Raw genomic sequence first — 18,886 nt, 5'->3', positions numbered from 1 at the left:
CAAATGTCCTCCCCCCCCCCCCCCCCCACCCATTTGCATGATTGGGGGGAAGATTATCACACCCCTACACGCCTATCCCATTTTTCTCCTGTTGGTAAACAGTAATGGACAGGTCTTTGGGTATTAACAGAATACCCAATGATGCATCCATTACTGTTTATCGATGGGAGAAGAATGAGATAAGCGTGCAGGTGTATGATAATCTTTCTCCCAATTGTGCAAATGAGACAATTTAACGAAGAGAGGAGGTTGCTTGGCTCCTCCGTGTGATAATCCCCTGTGTGAATTATCCTGCATTTTAAGTCACACACACACACACACAAAGCATTGTACTGGAAACAAGTCAGTGGCACGTCCTGGACTATTTCTCTCATAGGGAAATCTCAGGACAAAGTGAATAGAAAGCTTCTGTACCTTTATCGTTAGTTGTAGCAGAAAAAGGTGCAGGCTATAATTCAAGGTTAAGAAAGGCACCATCTGCTAAAATTCTTCTGGTCACTGTTAAAAGTGTTCTGAAGCCCTGACTTCCTTTGATCGGGTGACTCTCAAAAACATTAATTTTAGGACACTTTATATGTGTTTTTTGTGGATTTTATGGGCTATGTGGCCATGTTCTATAAGAGTTTCTTCCTGATGTTTTATCAGCATCTGTGGCTGGCAAAACATCAGGAAGAAACTCTTCTAGAACATGGCTACATAGCTCAAAAAAACCACAAAAAACTATGGATGCCAGCCATGAAAGTCTTCGACTTTATATGTGCAGTAACTCAAAAAACTGTCAGTTCTTCAGCTGAAGTCTAACAAGGTATGGGACTCCAATCGCTCTCGACTAATAGTTCACTGGGACATAATCAGCATGGATAGCTTTCACTTTTTACCCACCTTTCTCTCTTCCCAAAGATTCTTCTGCTCTGCATACTTATCTTCCTTGCTGCTCTGGCCACAGTGCTTAGTGTTAAAAGCAGTGAGATCTTTCTCTCTTTCAGCACCTGGAGTGTGGCTACAACTATGGGTCAGCTATGAGTCAGGTCCCTGAAGTACTGGGAGATGTACCCTTATGGTTTCTCCATATAGCCCAACACCTATGGTTTTCATAAAGCTGATGAGTTTGTGTTAGCCAAAAAAAAAAAAAAAGAGCAATATAATTTGAAGAAAGTTCAAGCATAAGGCGATATCTATGAAGCTATCTGGCGTAGGCGATCTGAAAGGCTACATTATTGCATAGAAGCCTGCCTGAGATTAAGGTCTTTTAAGAGAGACCCTTCTTTCAGTCCTGTCATGACCAGAGGCATATTTGGTGGGAGAAGCAAGAGAATGCCTTCTTGGTGGCCACTCACAGGCTTTAGATGGGGTTCTCTGCTAAGGGTAGTTAGACTGGCTGTCTTCCAGGTGTCCTTCTGGTGGCTGGCAAATACTTTTCTACCCCTTCAGAAGATCTTTGGCTTACAAACTAATCTCTTGTTGAAGGCAGCAACTGCTTGGATAGTGGTTCTGTCTTTCTGACTGTGTCTTTGTTTCTTTTTTAAAATGTTAATTTTAATGTTAAGTTTTTGTTTTTGTTAATTATGTATTTTTTATTGTGAAGTTGAAGGCTTTCTGGACGGCATCCATAGTATTTGTGGGTTTTTCGGGCTATGTGGCCATCTTCTAGAACATAGCCACATAGCCCAAAAAACCCACAAAAAACTATTTTTTTATTGTTAGTCATCTTCATAACCTTCTTTTAGTAGAAAGGCAGAATATAAATTTAAGAAATAAAGGGGGGAAAAGAAAACTTACCTCCCAAAATTCACTGGAGATCTTATTGCTCCTGTTTTATGAAAGTTTGTACTTTGCTCTGGACAAGCATAGGGGTGGTCACCTGATGTCACAAATGGTATGCCATTTCTGGAGGCAATTTGATCCACTATGATTTCCACACAAAAAAAGGTATATTTAAATAAGTAATCTGTACCCATTTGTATTTAGAAAACCATCATTATCCAGATGGGGATGCAGGTCCATACATGCCAGAACATTAATTCAAATATAGGCATGTTGACATAAACCAGAAATTGCTTACTTAAAGTTTAAATAGTATATTTTCCTTCAGTTAGTTTTGATAACTGTGCAGAGCTACTTGCTGAAAGACTCAAAGGCCAAGGAAAGAAAGTTTTCCATAGGTTTCCTCCTTCTCATAGCAGTCTCTTCATCTAATTTATACTGGTGGGGGGCTGCTGAGGCCTCAGTCTTCTGGCAAGGCTTGTGGAAGGAATAGCAGAAAAAACAGGAGTATTCCTTTTGTGAACATTCATCAGTTAACCAACTGGATTATTTCTGCAGTGTGTTTTGGACCAATGATGCTAATCATGCAAAAAGAAGAACAAGAACAAGAAGAAGAAGAAGGAAGGAAGGAAAGAAAGAAAGAAAGCCTAATTTTCACCTTATTTTTGATTAAAATGCTTAAAATTAACTATGGCTCCATCCACACTGCAAAAATAATTCAGTTTGACGCTACCTGAACTGTGATGGCTCAATGCTATAGAATTTGGGGATTTGTGAGACATTTAACTTACTTTGTCAGATAGCTCTGTTGCCACAACAAATTACAGTCCCCAGAATTCCATAGCATTGAGCATTGGCAGTTAAAGTGGTGTCAAACTGGATTATTTCTGCAGTGCGGATACTGCCTACATTGGTCTTGCATGACTAAAAAAATAAGTAATGGACAACACCCACAGGAATAATAAGCAATAAATATTAAATAAAAATCTGAAAAAATTAAAGTAGTCCTCCCTGTTCTTTTCAAAGAGCTGGTTATTGAGCTGGAAGAAAATATGAATTATCTATACATCTGAAAATTTTGTAATTTATATAACTCAAATGTATAGGTTCAATGTAAAAAAGCTAATGTTTGTTTGTTTGTTTGTTTGTGTTATATCCTGCTTTTTCCTCAGCATAGGAATCAAAGTAGGTCATAACCCTTTAAAAACACAGTACAGCTAAAAAAAACTATAAATACAAAAGTTAAAACACAATTATACTAAATTTAGATTTTAAAAGCACAAATACGTGTTAAATGCAATTTTAGAACACATTTAAAACAGAAGGCCCTCTCCCATATTTTCAACCAAGCTCTCTTAAGTTTCAGTTATTGGTAGTATGAAATTTCAGCTAAAGTATGTTGGTCCCAACAAGATTTGGAATGCCATCAATGCAGTTACGATGTTAAGGTTAAATATAAAACCATTTAGGGAGTTTTACCGAATTTCTTCCTTCCTAGACGCATCTCCACAGTCATTTCAGATGAGGTAGTTTTGTTTCTGAGGTGGATACCATCAAAGATACACTTCTTTCCATTATGATATGTACGATTACCAGACGTTGGGTAAAAAGTCCATTCCATGGCTGAGTTCTTATTTACTGCTAAAGAAAAAGTCAAAGTGAGGAGGAGGAGGAAATAAACTGTGAACATGCTGAATTTAGCATATACAGTTGTGGACAGTAGATCAGTATGTGCGTGTTCTACAGCACACTCTATGTGTGTGTGTGTGTGTGTGTGTGTGTGTGTGTGTGTGTGTGTGTGTTGTGTGTACATGCCCTCATGTTGCTGTTGACTTATGGTGACCCCATTTCATAGGCTGTTCTTAGGAAAGAAATCCTCAGAGGTGGTTTTGACAGTTCCTTCTGAAATACGGTGGACTCTTGTTATACGCTAGAGTTTGGTTCCCAAATCCCCTGTGGATAACAAAACCTGTGGATGTTCAAGTCCCATTAAATATAATGACATAGCAAAATTGTGTCCCTTATTAAAAAATGAAAAATCAAGGTTTCATATTTGAAATTTATACTTTTTTTGAACATTTTCAAACCGTGGATGCTTGAATCCATGTATTTAAAAAAACTGTCTATAAGAAGGGCCAACAGTATAAACTACAACATTTGGTATTCATTGGCAGTCTCCCATCCAAGTACTACCAGGGCTGACTTGGATTATCTTCAAAGATCAGATGGGATCTGTTGCCTTTAGGGTATTTAGGCCTAGTATTTAGGCCTAGGGTATTTAGCACAATACATGGACATGGACACATAGAAATCTGACATGGGGAGGAAGTATTATACAGTAATAAAGCACCAACTTTGCGCACCTCCTTCTATAAGGCATCTGAGCCACTCTTTTGAGCCAACTGCTTGCTTAACTAGATGAACATCAAGGGATATGTATCAGCCTTATACCAGTGTTTATTTGCATCATTGGCTCTGAAGAACTCAGAAAGTACTGTATTTTCTGGTGTATAAGACTACTTTTTAACCCAGGAAAATCTTCTCAAAAGTCGGGGGTCGTCTTATACGCCGGGTGTCGTCTTATAGGGCAGGTGCTGAAACCTCTGAGCCGGAATGGAGACTCTATGGTTGCCGCATATAGTGGGGGGAGCTCAAAAACGGCTGCAGCCGCATCCCCACCATATTCAATGATCGTATGAAAGCAGCTACCGCTCTGATAGTCTTGGAGACAGGGAGGGCTGAGCAGGCAGGGAGAGCTGACCAATCCAAGCAGGCTTTGTGTACAACAAAGTTTCCTGCTAAGTACCTGCATGTCATTTGAATTAAAATTACGATATTGAAATCAAATCTGATGGGTTTTTTTAATTTTTATTTGGTGTGCTTTGGAAGAGGGGTAGTCTTATACTGTGAGTATATCCCAAACTCTATATTTTAACTGGAAAAGTTGGGAGTCGTCTTATACGCCCAGTCGTCTTATACACCGGAAAATACGGGTAAGCATCCCAGCAACCATCTGAGGCAATTAGGTTACAGATGGCCACTTGGTTAAACTACCTGAATCAACTATTAGAATTGCCATCACTATTATTCTGAAGGAGGAATGCATCGTGGCTTGTTTCCACTTAATAATGAAGATTTTAGTAGGAAAAAAAACAGCTCAGAAATCCAGAAACAGAAGAATCCCATTGCAAGGCTGTCTCACAAGCACTGGCAGTAAAGGTTCTCCCTTTTGATAACAAAATTTTCACATTAGCAACAGCAATTTCTTACATGTCATCTGTAATACTTGACAAAATTAATTTCTTTTCCACAGAAGTATTTAAAAGCTTGGACTTAAATTCGCTGTTAGTGCATATGATGTGGAGTAACAGGTGTGTATAATAAAGCAATGTTTATGCAATGCTGCAAATAAACTGTCAGTATTACTTCTGAATACTTATGCAGTTTTACTCACATGGAGCAGAATTCTTATGGCTACCTTTGACTAACTGACCAGTTTCTTCTATCACATTTGTTTCAGGGGGGAGAGTGCTAGAATGGTGAGGATTTTCTGATGAATAGGAACTTGATACCAGTGAAGGATTGTGCCTGACAAAAACAAAAAAGATACAGGACATTATCTACTTATTAACTTTCTGAATGAACTAATTGTGACTATTTATGGATAGGGAACATACTCTGAAGGACTGAACTCTCTGGTGGGCTTACTCGGTGTGTCTAGATTTTCTTGACTACCATTGTTAACCTGGAAGGAATCTAATGTTGAGTCTTGTTCCTGAAGTCCATTAGATTTTGTTTTGTTGTCATTTAGCTCTGGAAGACAAAGAGTAATCCATGATCATTAACTACATCTGAAGGGAGCTGAAGGTGCCAAACAAAATGAACAAAATTCATAATAAAATGAATTTTTAAAACACTTCCAGCATGGTTGTCTCCTGATATGTTCTCCTGGCTGCAGCACACTTTTATGACTATTTAAATGACCATACCCTTCACTCTTACTTGTTTGCTCAGTTACCACAGGTTCAACTCATAGAATCATAGATTTGGAAGAGACCACAAGGGCCATCCAGTCCAACCCCCTGCCATGCAGGAACTCCCAATCAAAGCATCCCATCCAGCCTCTGGTTAAAAGCCTCCAAAGAAGGAGATTCCACCACACTCTGAGGAACTGTCAAACAGCCCTTACTGTCAGGATGTTCTTCCTAATGTTGAGGTGGAATCTCTTTTCCTGGAGCTTTCATCCATTGTTCTGGGTCCTACTCTCTGGAGCAGCAGAAAACAAGCTTGCTCCATTCTCAATATGATACCCCTTCAGATTTTTCAACAGGGCTATCATATCACCTCTCAACCATCTCTTCTCCAGGCTAAACATACCCAGCTCCCTAAGGTGTTCCTCATAAGGCACGGTTTCCAGACCTTTTACTATTTTAGTCACCCTCCTTTGGACATGCTCTAGCTTCTCAACATCCTTTTTTCAATTGTGATGCCCAGAACTAGACACTATATTCCAGGTAAAGCCTGATCAAAGCAGAACAAAGTGGCATTTTTGCCTCCCTCAATTTAGACACTATACTTCCATTGATGCAGCCTAGAATCGCATTGGCCTTTTTAGCTACCACATCACACTATTGTCTCATGTTCAACTTGTGGTCTACTAGGACTCCTAGATCTCTTTCACATGTGTCCCCCATCCTATATCCATTTCATTTCTCTGCCCTTACAGTTCTCCATGTTGAAATTCATTTTGTTAGCTTTGGCCCAGCATTCTAATCTATTAACATCATTTTGAATTTTGATCCTGTCCTCTGGAGTATTAGCTATTCCTCCGAGTTTGGTGTTATCTGCAAATTTGATAAGTATGCCCCCAATTCTGTCATCCAAGTAATTGATAAAGATATTGAAAGCACTGGGCCCAGCACAGACCCCTGTGGGACCTCACTGGTCACTTCTCTCCAGGATGAAAAGGAACTACACTGGTACCCCGGGATACGAATTGTTCGCGTTACGAAATTTCCGGGATACGAAAAAGTTAGATTGGAAAAACTGTTCCGGGATACGATTTTTTTTTTTTGGGTTACGAAATTTTTTCGGCGCGAAATTCAAACGGAAAGCGCGGCTAGCGACTTTCCAGCGCTAGCGGAAAGCCTTTTTCGGGTTGCGAAATGTATCGGGTTACGAACGGCGCGGCGGAACGAATTAATTTCGTAACCCGAGGTACCAGTGTATTGTTGAGCACCATTTTGGTTCAGCCAGTCAACCAATTACAAATCCATGTGACAGTTACCTTGTCTAGCCCACATTTTACAAGCTTGTTTGCAAGAATGTCATGGGGAACTTTGTCAAAGGCCTTACTGAAATCAAGATATACTATATCCACAGCATTCCCTTCATCTACCAAATTGGTAATTTTATCAAAAGAAGAGATTAGATTTGTCTGGCATGATTTGTTTCTCTGAAACCCATGTTGACTTTTTGTAATTATGGAATTTTCTTCTACATGTTCACAGACTCTTATGATCTGCTCTAGAATCTTTCCTGGTATTGATGTCAGACTAACTGGATGATAATCGTTGGGATCCTTTTTTTCCCTTTTTGAAGATGGGGACAATGTTTGCCCTCCTCCAGTCTTCTGGGACTTCTCCTGTTCTCCAGGAGTTCTCAAAGATTACTGCCAATGGCTCTGAGATTACATTTGCTAGTTCTTTTAATACTCTTGGATGTAGCCCATCTGGACCTGGAGACTTAAATTTATTTAGATTAACCAGGTATTCCTGAACTACCGTATTCCGTGCTGCATTTCCCCCATTGTGTCCTCTGCTCCATTTTCCTCAGACTGAGCACCCTTTTCCTTTTTTGAGAAGACTGAGGCAAAGAAGGTGTCTTTTTTTGTCCTGTGTTAGCATTTTGCTACATTTCCACATATTATTATTATTAAACTTTATTTATAAAGTGCTGTAGTTGCCCTACCATTTCTTTCTTCTTCTTTTTCCTGCGAACATACCCCAAAAAGCCCTTTTTGTTATTCTTAACCTCTCTAACAAGCCTGAGTTCATTCTGCACGTTAGCTTTTCTGACTTTACCGCTACATGTGCTCACTATTTGTTTGAATTTCTCTTTGGTGATTTTTCCATTTCTTATACATGTTCCATTTAAAACTTAGCTCAGTTGAAAGTTCTTTAGTCATCCATCCTGGTTTCTTGAGACATCTCCCACTTTTCCTCCTCATTGGAACAGTTTGAAATTATGTCTTCAGTATCTCCCTTTTCAGAAATTCCCATCCATCCTAAATTCCCTTCTTGTTTAATATTCCTGACCATGGGATCACCCCCAGTATTTACCTAAGCTTGCTGAAATCAGCTCTCCTAAAGTCTAGAATGCATATCTCTCCTTGGCTTCTCTTCTCCACTGTATGACAAATTCCAGAAGAACATGCTTGCTCCCACCTAAGGATCCCAACCTATTACTGTTGGTTAGGAGCAGATCTAAAATAGCTGACCCGCCTGTTGCCTCTTCCACCTTCTGGACAATGAAACTGTCTTCCAGGCAAGTGAGGAATTTGCTAGACCTCGAGGATTTGGCTAAGTTTGACTTCCAGCAAATGTCAGGATAGTTGAAGTCACCCATCACTACTGCATCTCTCCATTCTATGGCGGGTTACAGACCGCCCAGAACGGCAGCCGTTGAGGCCCCAATCCACTGCTTTTCAGGCTGCGGGAAAGCGGCAAAACGCTGCTTCCCCGCAGCCTGAAAAGGAGTGTCCTTGGGGCTTGAAGCCCCAAGGACACCCCACAGCGGCGGGGAGGAGACAAAAGGGGCCACTTGGTCCCTTTCTCCCTTGCTTCGCTGGGCGTAGCCGTCTGAAGGCTGCGCCCAGCGAAGCAAAGCGGCGCCACAAACCAGGAAGGAGCTCCGAAACGGAGCTCCTTCCTGATCTGCGGAAAGGGCGCACTAAGCACCCTGGCATGGACCGTCAACGTCACATCCACGCCGCCCCATATAGAGGCGGCGCGATCGTGACGTCGTCATGGCAGCCCCCATGTGGAAGGGGGGCCGCCATTTTGTACAGACTCAGTCCGTACTAGGGTTAGGGTGATGCGGAAGCACCCCACCTTCCTAACCCTAGTACGGACTGACTCCGTACTTTAATGGCAGTGTGTAACCTGCCTATGTGTGTGATCATCTGTTCTAGAAATGGGCTCTGTAGTAAATTGTTGTTTCCCCCTCATTTAATTTTTATCTAGATGCTCTCCACCTGACTTCCAGGATTTAAATCCTGGATCTCTTCACAGGTGTAAACATCCTTGACATAAAATGCTATTCCTCCTCCTTTCTCATTTGGCCTGTTTCTCTTTAAAAGGCTATGTCCCTCTATTCCTACATTCTATTCATGAGACTCATCCCACCTGGTTTCAGTGTTGGTCATTATATCATATTTGCTTTGTTGTGCTAGGCTTCCTAGGGGATTATCACACAGAGGCTTACCCCCTGTGAAAGGTTGTTAAATCATCTTTAAAGCACGAGAGTGTAATCGCCGGTCATGCTTTCCCCCCATAATTAAATTGTCATGGAAGCATCCCATCATTAAAGCTTTCACAGAACAGCCATTTCTCTGCTTAACGTAAGTTCCTGTTATGCAGAGAAATGGCTGCTCCACGAACGCCTCCATGACGATTTAATCATGGGTGGCAAATGCAACCGGCAATCTCACCCTCACGCTTTACAGATTATTTAGCAAGTTTTCAGAGATGGCAAGCCTCCGTGTGATAATCCCCCTGTACCTTTTACTTAATGGAAAAGGTAAATAAAATAAATTAATTAAAATGATCAAAAATTGTGTTTTTGGAGACGCAGTAATGAAATTCATGGACTGTAATAACAACCAAACATGTCAATCTTTATAAATGCCAGTTTATTTTTAAAGTAATTACTGAATTACTAATGGAACAAACTGAATTATTGCCTTCCTAATGTTACAAACAATGAATTATACCCCCCACCCACCACTTTTTAACAAGCAGCAGTAATGATTTTTTTTAAAAATCCTAATGTCTGAAGCTCTGGTACTACCAACATCATGGTACCCAAACTATTTTTGGTAGTACAGTGGCCCTCCATATTCACTGGGGTCAGGGGAACAGGATTCCTGTGAAACTGTAAAAAGCACAAATAATAAAACACTGTTTTTTAACCTCTAGAAATCTCTAGATCCTCCAGCACAGGTCTGTGACCAACATCTGTTGGAAGACAGAATTGCACTGGAAGATCTACAAATACCTAGAGAAGTATTTTTTCGAGGAACCTCTATGTCCTCCAGTGTGATATTTGGTGAACGTTGACCATGGAGTCAAGCTGGAGGATCTAGATATTCCTAGAGAAAACATATTAATCAAATCGGTGAACAATCAAATCCATAAAAGTCAAAGCCACAAGTGTAGAGGGCTGACTATACTACCAAAAAACGGAAAACTGTGTTACACAAGTTTTATATATAGCACTGCACTCTGTTTAAGGGGCAAAAATATATAAAGGAAAGGGGGGATGTTGATCCTAAAACAAAATCCAAAATGTAGATTGCAGTGATACCTATATTAGACCAACTAAAAGGCCTTTGATGCCCACTGTCTTCTTCACCTGGCAAATATGATTTTAAAAAAGGATGCCAGTGAAGAAAAGTGACATTGTGATGGTCTGCTTCTAACTTATACAGGTATAGAGTGTAGAGAAACAGAAATGTTAGGCAACACCCCATAGGATGGGAACAAAAGGACAGGAATACCTCAATTTTAAAACCCTCTGAGAAAGAATTTCCTTTTTAAAAAGTCCTCTTAAACCCAGCCAGGCTTGTTCCCTTTTTTCATCATCTTCTCATTAGCTGGATTTTTAGCAGCATTAGCATTAGGATGATGGGGAAGAAGAGTTGGAACAACAGAGACTTTGGGTGTTGGTTTCAAGTGGTGTGTCTGCAGTAAACAATGCAATTAAGAATGATATGGGGGAAATGTAATTCTAATTTAGCAATTCTGTGGTAGACATTTGTGCCTGCCTAACACAGGACAAGTAAAGAGCAGCTGCCCTGAGAATCCTTTAGTGAGTGTGCATGAACTGCAAAACAGAGATAAAAGGGGAAAGTAGATAGTTTGCCTTATCAGATATCCCAAGCATGTTAAAAACATAGATCTATATGTTTGTCATCAACATGGAAACTGTAAATAAGTTGAGGGGTGAAAGAAAAAAGTCCTCTCTGGATGCATTTTGAAAGAAAGCTTTCAAAGGGTTTTCAGGAGGTTTGCAATGCTATGCAAGATTGCCAGACCTGGTTGTTTCATTACACATGTGCATATGGCTAGTTTTGGATAGAAAATTTGCTCAAAGACATTGAACTGCTATTCTTTTGTATGGAATAGGAACTGACCCCTATTTTTTTCCATGTTATTTCTGCCTCTGGTACCAAAGTTTCTGTTAAAGAAATAATGCCTAGAAACATATCTACTTCATTCACTGAAGTAAACCTGTAGAAGAAAGGCAATATATTTTTTCTTCTCTATTGGCAGCCACAGAGTGCTTCCTTTTGAGCATGACTACACAGAATGCTGCTATGCAACGACTTAGGTCCCTTTGTAGTAGGTAGACTGCAGGTAGTTGCTTAGGAAGTCCTGTACCATCAGACCTGGGGCTAAATTTCTAACAAGCATGTTAACAGGAACCAAATTGGATGGAACAAACTCCTAAGACAATCATGTCCCAGTGTTAAGATTATATAAAGTTCACTTTATACAGTTTAGGATCCCCTTAGCATTTAGTTTAGTATCCTTTCATTACCATAGGTTAAAGCAATCTAATTTAACATTTAACCATTTAAAATTAAGCCACCATGTACAGATTAATGGAGAGCAATGATAGCATTCCTTCATCCATCTTACCATTTGCACTGTTCTCAGACAACTCTGCACTTCCTTCTGCTTTCATCATGCTGTATGGTTGTCTACCATTCAAAAAGTCCACTTCCACTCCAAGAGGATGGCATTACCACTCGTCCTTTGGTCAGCATACTAATTTTACTGTACATCATTACAAAATGGAGTCTGTCCTAACTCTGCCATCATCTTGATCCGCTGTTCTGTTGTCCTTTGGGTGCCAAGGAAACAAGGGATAGCAAACAAGGAGGAGGGATTCTGATACGTCTGTGTGGTCCCTACATAAATTCCTAAGGAAAGTTCCTGTTCTTCAGTGAACTAATATATTTACGATATTGCTTCAATCCTGCAAAATAGAAATACATCCTGTAAGCAGATGCAGTGTTCATGAAAAGGATTCGATAAAACTAGAAAATTCCGTCTAATAATTCTATGATTCTATGATTCTAATAACTGAATAGGTACTTTAGTTCCTAAAGTCCTCAAATGAAATTACAGTACACAGTATCTTATTTAATCTATGGATTGTAAAAAAGATGGAAAGGGAATGGGGAGGGTCATTTTTTCCTCTGCTTGCTCACGAGCCACACTTGCTCATCCAAGTCCCAAAATACAATTTTTCAGTTGTATACGAGGTGCTTTGAGGGTAAGTGAAGTCACATCCACACATTTTGGGGTGTTTTGGTGAAACTCAACTGAAAATGATGCACCACAAAAATTAAAAATGTGGAGAGCCAAGAACCTGGCAGGAGGTTTTGTAGGCTACAAAAGTGGGGCTTGAGGGGCATTTGTGGCCCTTTGACCTCCCTTCACCCACCAGCCACCCATTCCTCTCTTATGATGTAGCTCCCTGTCAACATGTACCTTCCCCTTCCTGGAACGTTATCAGACAAGGGAAATTGGAAGTATAATTCAATGGCAATCCAAACACAATCGTGGGGTTTAACATTATTGCATGATAGACTACCACACGCAATTTCGGGCAATGGCAAGCTATTTTTGGGCAATGAGAAGTCAGTTCAAATGCAATTCGAATTCATGTAAATTTGCTGAACTAGTGAATTCACATGAATGCATTCTGGCCCTACTTTCTTTTCATTCGAAATTAAGAGAAATTCCTCCTGTGTGATAAACTCCCTGGTCATTCACTTTGCAGGCTTTCCCCTCCTCTTTCAGCCTTTGTTCTTGTTGCATTTATGTTGCCTACTTTGCCCCAAGAAGCATGAAGACTGAGTGCTGCTCCCTTTATAATAGCTGAAAAAATGAAATTCAAGTAACTTCCTTCGTCTCTGCTTGTGTCTTTGTACACATACCTGAGATTGTGAATAAACTACTTTAAATATTTTTCTAAGAGAAAGCTCTGTTTTACTTTGTTCTACAGGTATGTATTATGAGCAGACAGGGAGGTGACTGCCTACTGTTCCTGTTCCATTTTCCAATATAGTCCGCTAAAGAAATAAAAACTAGCCCTCTCAAATCCCCATGCTTTATTCATATACAACAATGGATACCTGAGGAGGACTTCTCTTGCCCTCTGTGTTCAGTACATTTACTTGCAGGCCTCCTGTGCCTTTAATAACTGTATCTCAAGGATAAATAGGTAAATGGTAAAGATATTCCCCATTGATAAGGGTGTCAAGTCATGTCCGACCGTAGGGTTCAGTGCTCATCTCTGTTACTAAGCCAAAGAGCCTGCGTTGTCAGAGACTGTTCTGTGGGTCATGTGGCCAGCATGACTACACAGAACACTATTTACCTTCCTATTGAAGTGGTACCTATTTATCTACTTGCATTGCCATGCTTTTGAACTGCTAGGCTGGAAGAAAGTGAGACTAGTGATGGGAGCTCATCATGTGGCACCTGGGCCTCGAACTGTCGATCTGCTGATATTGCAATCAACAGAGTCAGTGTCTTAACAACTTGAGTTACCGGGTCCCATCCAAGGATAAATAATATGTATGTTATAAGATGGCATGGATTTTATGTATCTTAATTCAGATGTACTTCCCATTATATCTGAGTAATGACAAATGTATATCAGACCAGATTCTGACATAACTGCCCTACAATATTTTGTGCAAGGTAAGGTACACTCAGAGTTGGAAAGATTATTATGTTTGGAAGGACTATTATGTTCCTTTCCTCCCGCATCCCACTTGTCCAACAGAACACTGGAATCTTATATGACCTTTGTGTGCTACCAAGCACCATAACTATGTTACTACATAGTGAATTCTGGGGTGAACGTTTGCTCAAAGACATTGACCCCCAAAACCCATTTACTGGTGAGCAGCCACTGGGCTCGACATGGGGCCATTCAGTTGTCAGTCGAGAAGCAGCTACCTGATATTCCCATACCCACCTGGTATGACAGGTGGAAGAAGGATGCTTGTTGCAAATCCCCCTCACACAAGAGATCAATCATGCAACAGGTGGACATGGAAACAGGCAGTTGCTTCCTCATTGAATGAAGGAACCCCTGTTGACTGCAACATCTGCTTATCAGTACATGGAATTTAGGAGACTTTCATGGTGCCTATATAGCCATAACCTAGGAGCTGCGTAGGTCTCGTGAATACATAGGGGTTGTGAGTACATAACTGCAGGCTACATATTTGCAACTGCCTAACAGGATTCCAGCCAATACCTGTAAAAATGGCGATAATGGAGTGTGTTGTGGAATGGTGTTGGCCATGAATACTTTGATGATGTTGGTGGACCCATCACTGTGTCCTTGTATGGGGTTTTTTTACATTTATCTTCATTTCATCTTCATCCCCATGCCCAAAATAATAACAGAACAAAGTTTGTACATTGCAGGGTTTTTATAACAGTAACTGTATCAGTACTGGTACTGTGTGATCCATGTGCCGTATTTAAAAGGATGAATGCACATCAGAGCACTTCTCTCTTTCCCATTTTCCACTCCACAACTACATCAAGCGTTGCAACTGAGGTACTGTACCTTGCTTTTAAGATTATGAAACTGAATTACTTCTTTTTAATGTAGTAACAGACTGCCGTAGGTGAATAAAACAAATGTCAGCCACAAGACAGCCAATTATTTAAGTCAGCATTTTTGTTTACTTGCTTGCTTTTATTGTTCTAATGGCCCAAACAAACAAAAATGTGTTATGAGGTTTCAATGAAGTCAGTAAATCAACAAGGTTTAGAGATGGCTTAAACAAAACAAAACAAAACAAAGAAAGAAAGAAAGAAAGAAAGAAAGAAAGCCCTCCACTTTATAGAGTAAAGAAGTACATTTGAGTAAATGTGATACTTTCACAATCACTTCCACTGCTAAAATCATGCTAGATCTATTACAGTTCAACCAATTGAAAAATTATCATAAGAAATCTGAAACTACCGCGAGAAGTTCTCTGGAGGTTTGGGATTGTGCCACAGATATGCTGATGACACCCAGTTCAATTTTTTCTTTCCTCCAAACACGAAGGAAGCTCCTTCTGTTCTAAACCTGTGTCTGGCAATTGGTGATGGATCTGATAAGGGCAAACAAATTGAAATTTAATCCAAACAAGATAGAGATATTTCTGGTCCACTGAAAGACAGATCTGGGAATAGGGATTAAGCCTGTATTAAATGAAGTTAAACTCCCCCTAAAAATGCAGGTTTTCAGTTTGGATGTACACGTGGATTCAGCCTTGACCCTAAGGCCTGGGTTCCTGCACTGGCCAGCAGTGCTTATGCATACTTAAGGCTAGGATGCCAGCTGTATCTGTTCCTGAAGATGCTTGATCTGACCACAGTGAAACATGCATTTGGTTATATCCCATTTAGATTACACTCTACATGGGGCCACTTTTCAAGAGTGTTCGAAAACTTCATTTGGTGAAGAGTGGTAGCCAGAGTGTACAGGGATCACAAAACTTTCTTGTTAAACCATTCCACTGTATTTCCTGGCAGAATTCAAATTACTGTTCATGATTTATGAAGCCCTGTATGGCTCAGCTCCAGGGTATCTGGCAGTTGATATCTCCCTGTAAAAGCATACCTGGAACTTGAAATCTTTTTTTCCAGTCCAACCATCCTTGCAGTTGCATCTTATGGGAACAATGGAGAAGACTTCCTGGGTGACCGCTGCTAGGCTCTGGAACTCCCTCACTAAGGAAGCTGGAATGGCGGCCTCCTTGCTATCCTTCTGTTTGCACACAAAGACTTTTTTTATTCCAACAAGATCTTAGAGTTTAAGGTTTTTGAGAAATGTCCTTGTACGAGGATACTGCATTGTTTTAAACTATATTTTATTTAACCGCTTTTTATATTTTTAAGTTATGTTTTAAATTGTTTTAATATTGTTAATAATTTAGTTGTGTTTTAACGTTGTCTTTTTGTATGCTCTTAATAATAATATACACTTGTTCCTCCCGATTTGCGGACTTGGAGTCTATGGTCTTGGTTCTTCACAGACGGCAAGAGAGGAGGGATAAAATGGCACATGTGCCTGAGCCACACATGCAGCAAAGCACACAGGAGCGGAAAAACCATTATAACCAATGGCAACTTGAATATTTGCATTTTTCTGGATTCACAGGGGGGTCCAGAATGGATCCCCCATGAATTGGGGGGGGACGCCTGTAATTATCTTGATTTGTAAACTGCCTTGAGTTCTGATTTAGGAGAAAGAGTATAAATAAAGTTAACAATTACAACAATAATCCCATCTCTATGAATATCATTTATAGCACATATACTTAGAAAGAAAATTATCTGTTTCAGACATAACATCTCTACAATTATTGTTTGCTTCTTTGCAAAAGTGTATTTTGACTTCATGTCACCTGTCAAAGGTTCATTAGTGTTTATTACTATTTATTTCAGTGTAGCTGAAGGTACAGGTCTGTTGGTCTGCAGCCTGAGAGGCCTTGCTTCAGACAAGAGCAGGGGGATAGTCACTAGCATTGTTACAAATGTGTCAGTTCCTATTTCACAGTATTTAGGGGTGGGGGCATGATGTGTTTTCATGTTGCATCCCTTCCTCTCAGTTACATCTTATGTACTTAAAAATAACAAGAGTCCACATGTTTCATTCAGAACACATTGCCCCAAGCCCATTGGGTGTGGTTGTCATTGTATGCAATGAAGTTATTTCCAACTTATAGGAACCCTAAGGCAAAATTATCATGGATTTTCTTGGCAAGACTTGTTCAGAGAGGTTTTGTGTTTGCCTTCTTCAGAGGCTGAGAGTGTGTGACATGCCAAAGTTCACCCAGTGGATTTCCATGGCTGAGCAGGGATTCAAACCCTAGTGTCCTGAGTCATAGTGCAATGCTCAAATTACATCACCACATTGGTTCTTGTCTTTTGAATCTTCTTCTTTAAGTAAAACCCACAGTGATGCTAAATGCTCTAATCCTGCCTTTTTTAGGAGTAGGGTGTTGAGCCTCTCCAGAATTTTGGAGGTGGAGCTTTGTGTTCTTTATTAGTCAGTCGTCTAGATAAATTCTTCTTTTGAAGCAGTGTTTTCCACTATCTCCTGCACAGTCTTTCTGTAGCACTCACAAGGCTCTCATCCAACTAGTGAAATGTTTCTATTTTTTCCCCTTTTTTTCCTTCTACAAAATGCTTTGTGCTTTACTCTCTGCACCCATTTGCTCTCTGCTCTGGCATACTGGAAAAAAATTGCTCCCTTTTTCCTTGTCAACTTACTGCTTGTTAACTCAAAGTTAGGATGAGTCATTCTGGTTCACTCTGCACTAAATGAAGAAGAAGACTGAGTTTCATGAGTGGGTGGTGATCTTTTTTAAGTGGAAAAAAAATCAATCTAGATGCTGAAATGGATTTCCATCTTTCTTTTTTGTGACCTGCCAACTTCTGAAGGCGAGAAGAAGGAAGAGGAGTGGGAAAACAAGAGAGGAAATGGAATACAGTAGGCTGTCCACATTCACTGGGGTTAGGGGCACAATGTTCTTGTGAAAGTGGAAAAACTGCAATTTTAAAAAAACACTATTTTTCTACCTGAGAGAACACTTTTCTAGTGTTTTCTATTTTTCTGCAGTCCTTCAGTGCAACTCTGTGTGGTCAACATGTGCCAGAGGTTGACCACAGAATTGCGTTGGAGGACCTACAAATGCCTAGAGAATTGTTCTCTCTAGGAATCACTAGGTGCTCCAGTGTGATTTCTGCAGACGTTGCACATAGAGTCAAGCTGGAGGACCTAGCGATTCCTAGAGAGAACATATTAATCAAATCCGTGAATAATCAAATCTGCAAAAGTCAAAATTACAACTGTGGAGGCCTGAGTGTATTATATGTACAGTTAGCCAACTGTATCCACAGATTCTGGATCCACAGATTCGACCATCCACCACTTGAATTTTTTTTTCAAATTCCAAGAAGCAAAACTTTATTTTGCCATTTTATATTAAGGACACAATTTTTATTTTGCCGTTGGATATAATCGGACTTGAGTATCCATGAAATTTGGTATTCATGGGGTAGAACCTAAGGGCCTACTGTACTCGGTGTTGTGAAAGTGAAATAAGCCACTTCTAACTTGGCTGCACCCAACTCAGGATTTAAATCTGCTGAAGGAAATGCTTTAAGGTTCGTCTTTAGGTATAGATCTCAAATTTGCTAAGTGGGTGCAACTATCAAGTTTGGACAGTTGTTTATCTTACAGGCACTTTCAAGGGTAAATGATGTGTTACTTGACATAAAACTAACCACAATTGGGTTTTAAAGAAGGCACCAGGTAAGTGTGAGTACATCCTCTAAGAAACAACAGATGGCTTTATATATAATATGAGAAAAAGTCAGAAAGCAGGGCCAAGGATCAGATTTGAACAGCTACTGCTGTGATTTGGCAGGCTGTGTATTAATAGTACCGTTGTGTACTATGAAGCACATAACTACAATGTGATAGACTTTTACAATGTAATTACAATGTAATAGACTGAAGATTACCAAAGCAAGGGACAGTTTCCATGTTTAGTTAGAAGTATGGATTGTGGAGGAGGGAGGAACCTCACTCCTTTAGGTAATCAACTAATTGCAAGGAAGATCTCATTCTATATATCTGTTCTTATCCAGTATCATTTTTTCCTCTACCAGCAGATGTATAAAATTAATTTTGTGCACCAGAACAATGGAGATGCAGCATGAATACTAATGCAACCATTCCTGTGTGTATCTAACTCTATATAGGGATGTCTACATATTTCTTCATTATTTATAGAGAAGTTCTT

General features: G+C 40.0%; 1 protein-coding gene across 6 annotated transcripts in view; it reads right to left on the bottom strand.

Moving 5' to 3' along the window:
* Window positions 1–18,886, bottom strand: part of SPATS1 (spermatogenesis associated serine rich 1) — a 55,640-nt gene that overhangs the window by 20,068 nt on the left and 16,686 nt on the right. For 4 of the 6 annotated variants that reach the window (XM_042447071.1, XM_042447066.1, XM_042447070.1 and 1 more), the window contains exons 2-6: window positions 11,688–12,027; window positions 5,442–5,577; window positions 5,219–5,352; window positions 3,244–3,405; window positions 1,780–1,906 (exon numbers count right to left, since the gene is read on the bottom strand). In XM_042447071.1, the coding sequence (XP_042303005.1) occupies window positions 1,780–1,906; window positions 3,244–3,405; window positions 5,219–5,352; window positions 5,442–5,577; window positions 11,688–11,736 (608 nt within the window). In that variant the 5' untranslated portion in view covers window positions 11,737–12,027. The remainder of the gene's footprint in view (window positions 1–1,779; window positions 1,907–3,243; window positions 3,406–5,218; window positions 5,353–5,441; window positions 5,578–11,687; window positions 12,028–18,886) is intronic. The other 2 variants (XM_042447069.1, XM_042447072.1) reach the window with 2 other exon arrangements.

This window comes from Sceloporus undulatus, chromosome 1, assembly GCF_019175285.1.
Source record: "Sceloporus undulatus isolate JIND9_A2432 ecotype Alabama chromosome 1, SceUnd_v1.1, whole genome shotgun sequence".
In the NCBI taxonomy this organism is placed as follows: Eukaryota; Metazoa; Chordata; class Lepidosauria; order Squamata; family Phrynosomatidae; genus Sceloporus; species Sceloporus undulatus.
The sequence above is the reverse complement of the archived record's forward strand: the minus strand, read 5'-3'. Positions and strand labels throughout refer to the sequence as shown.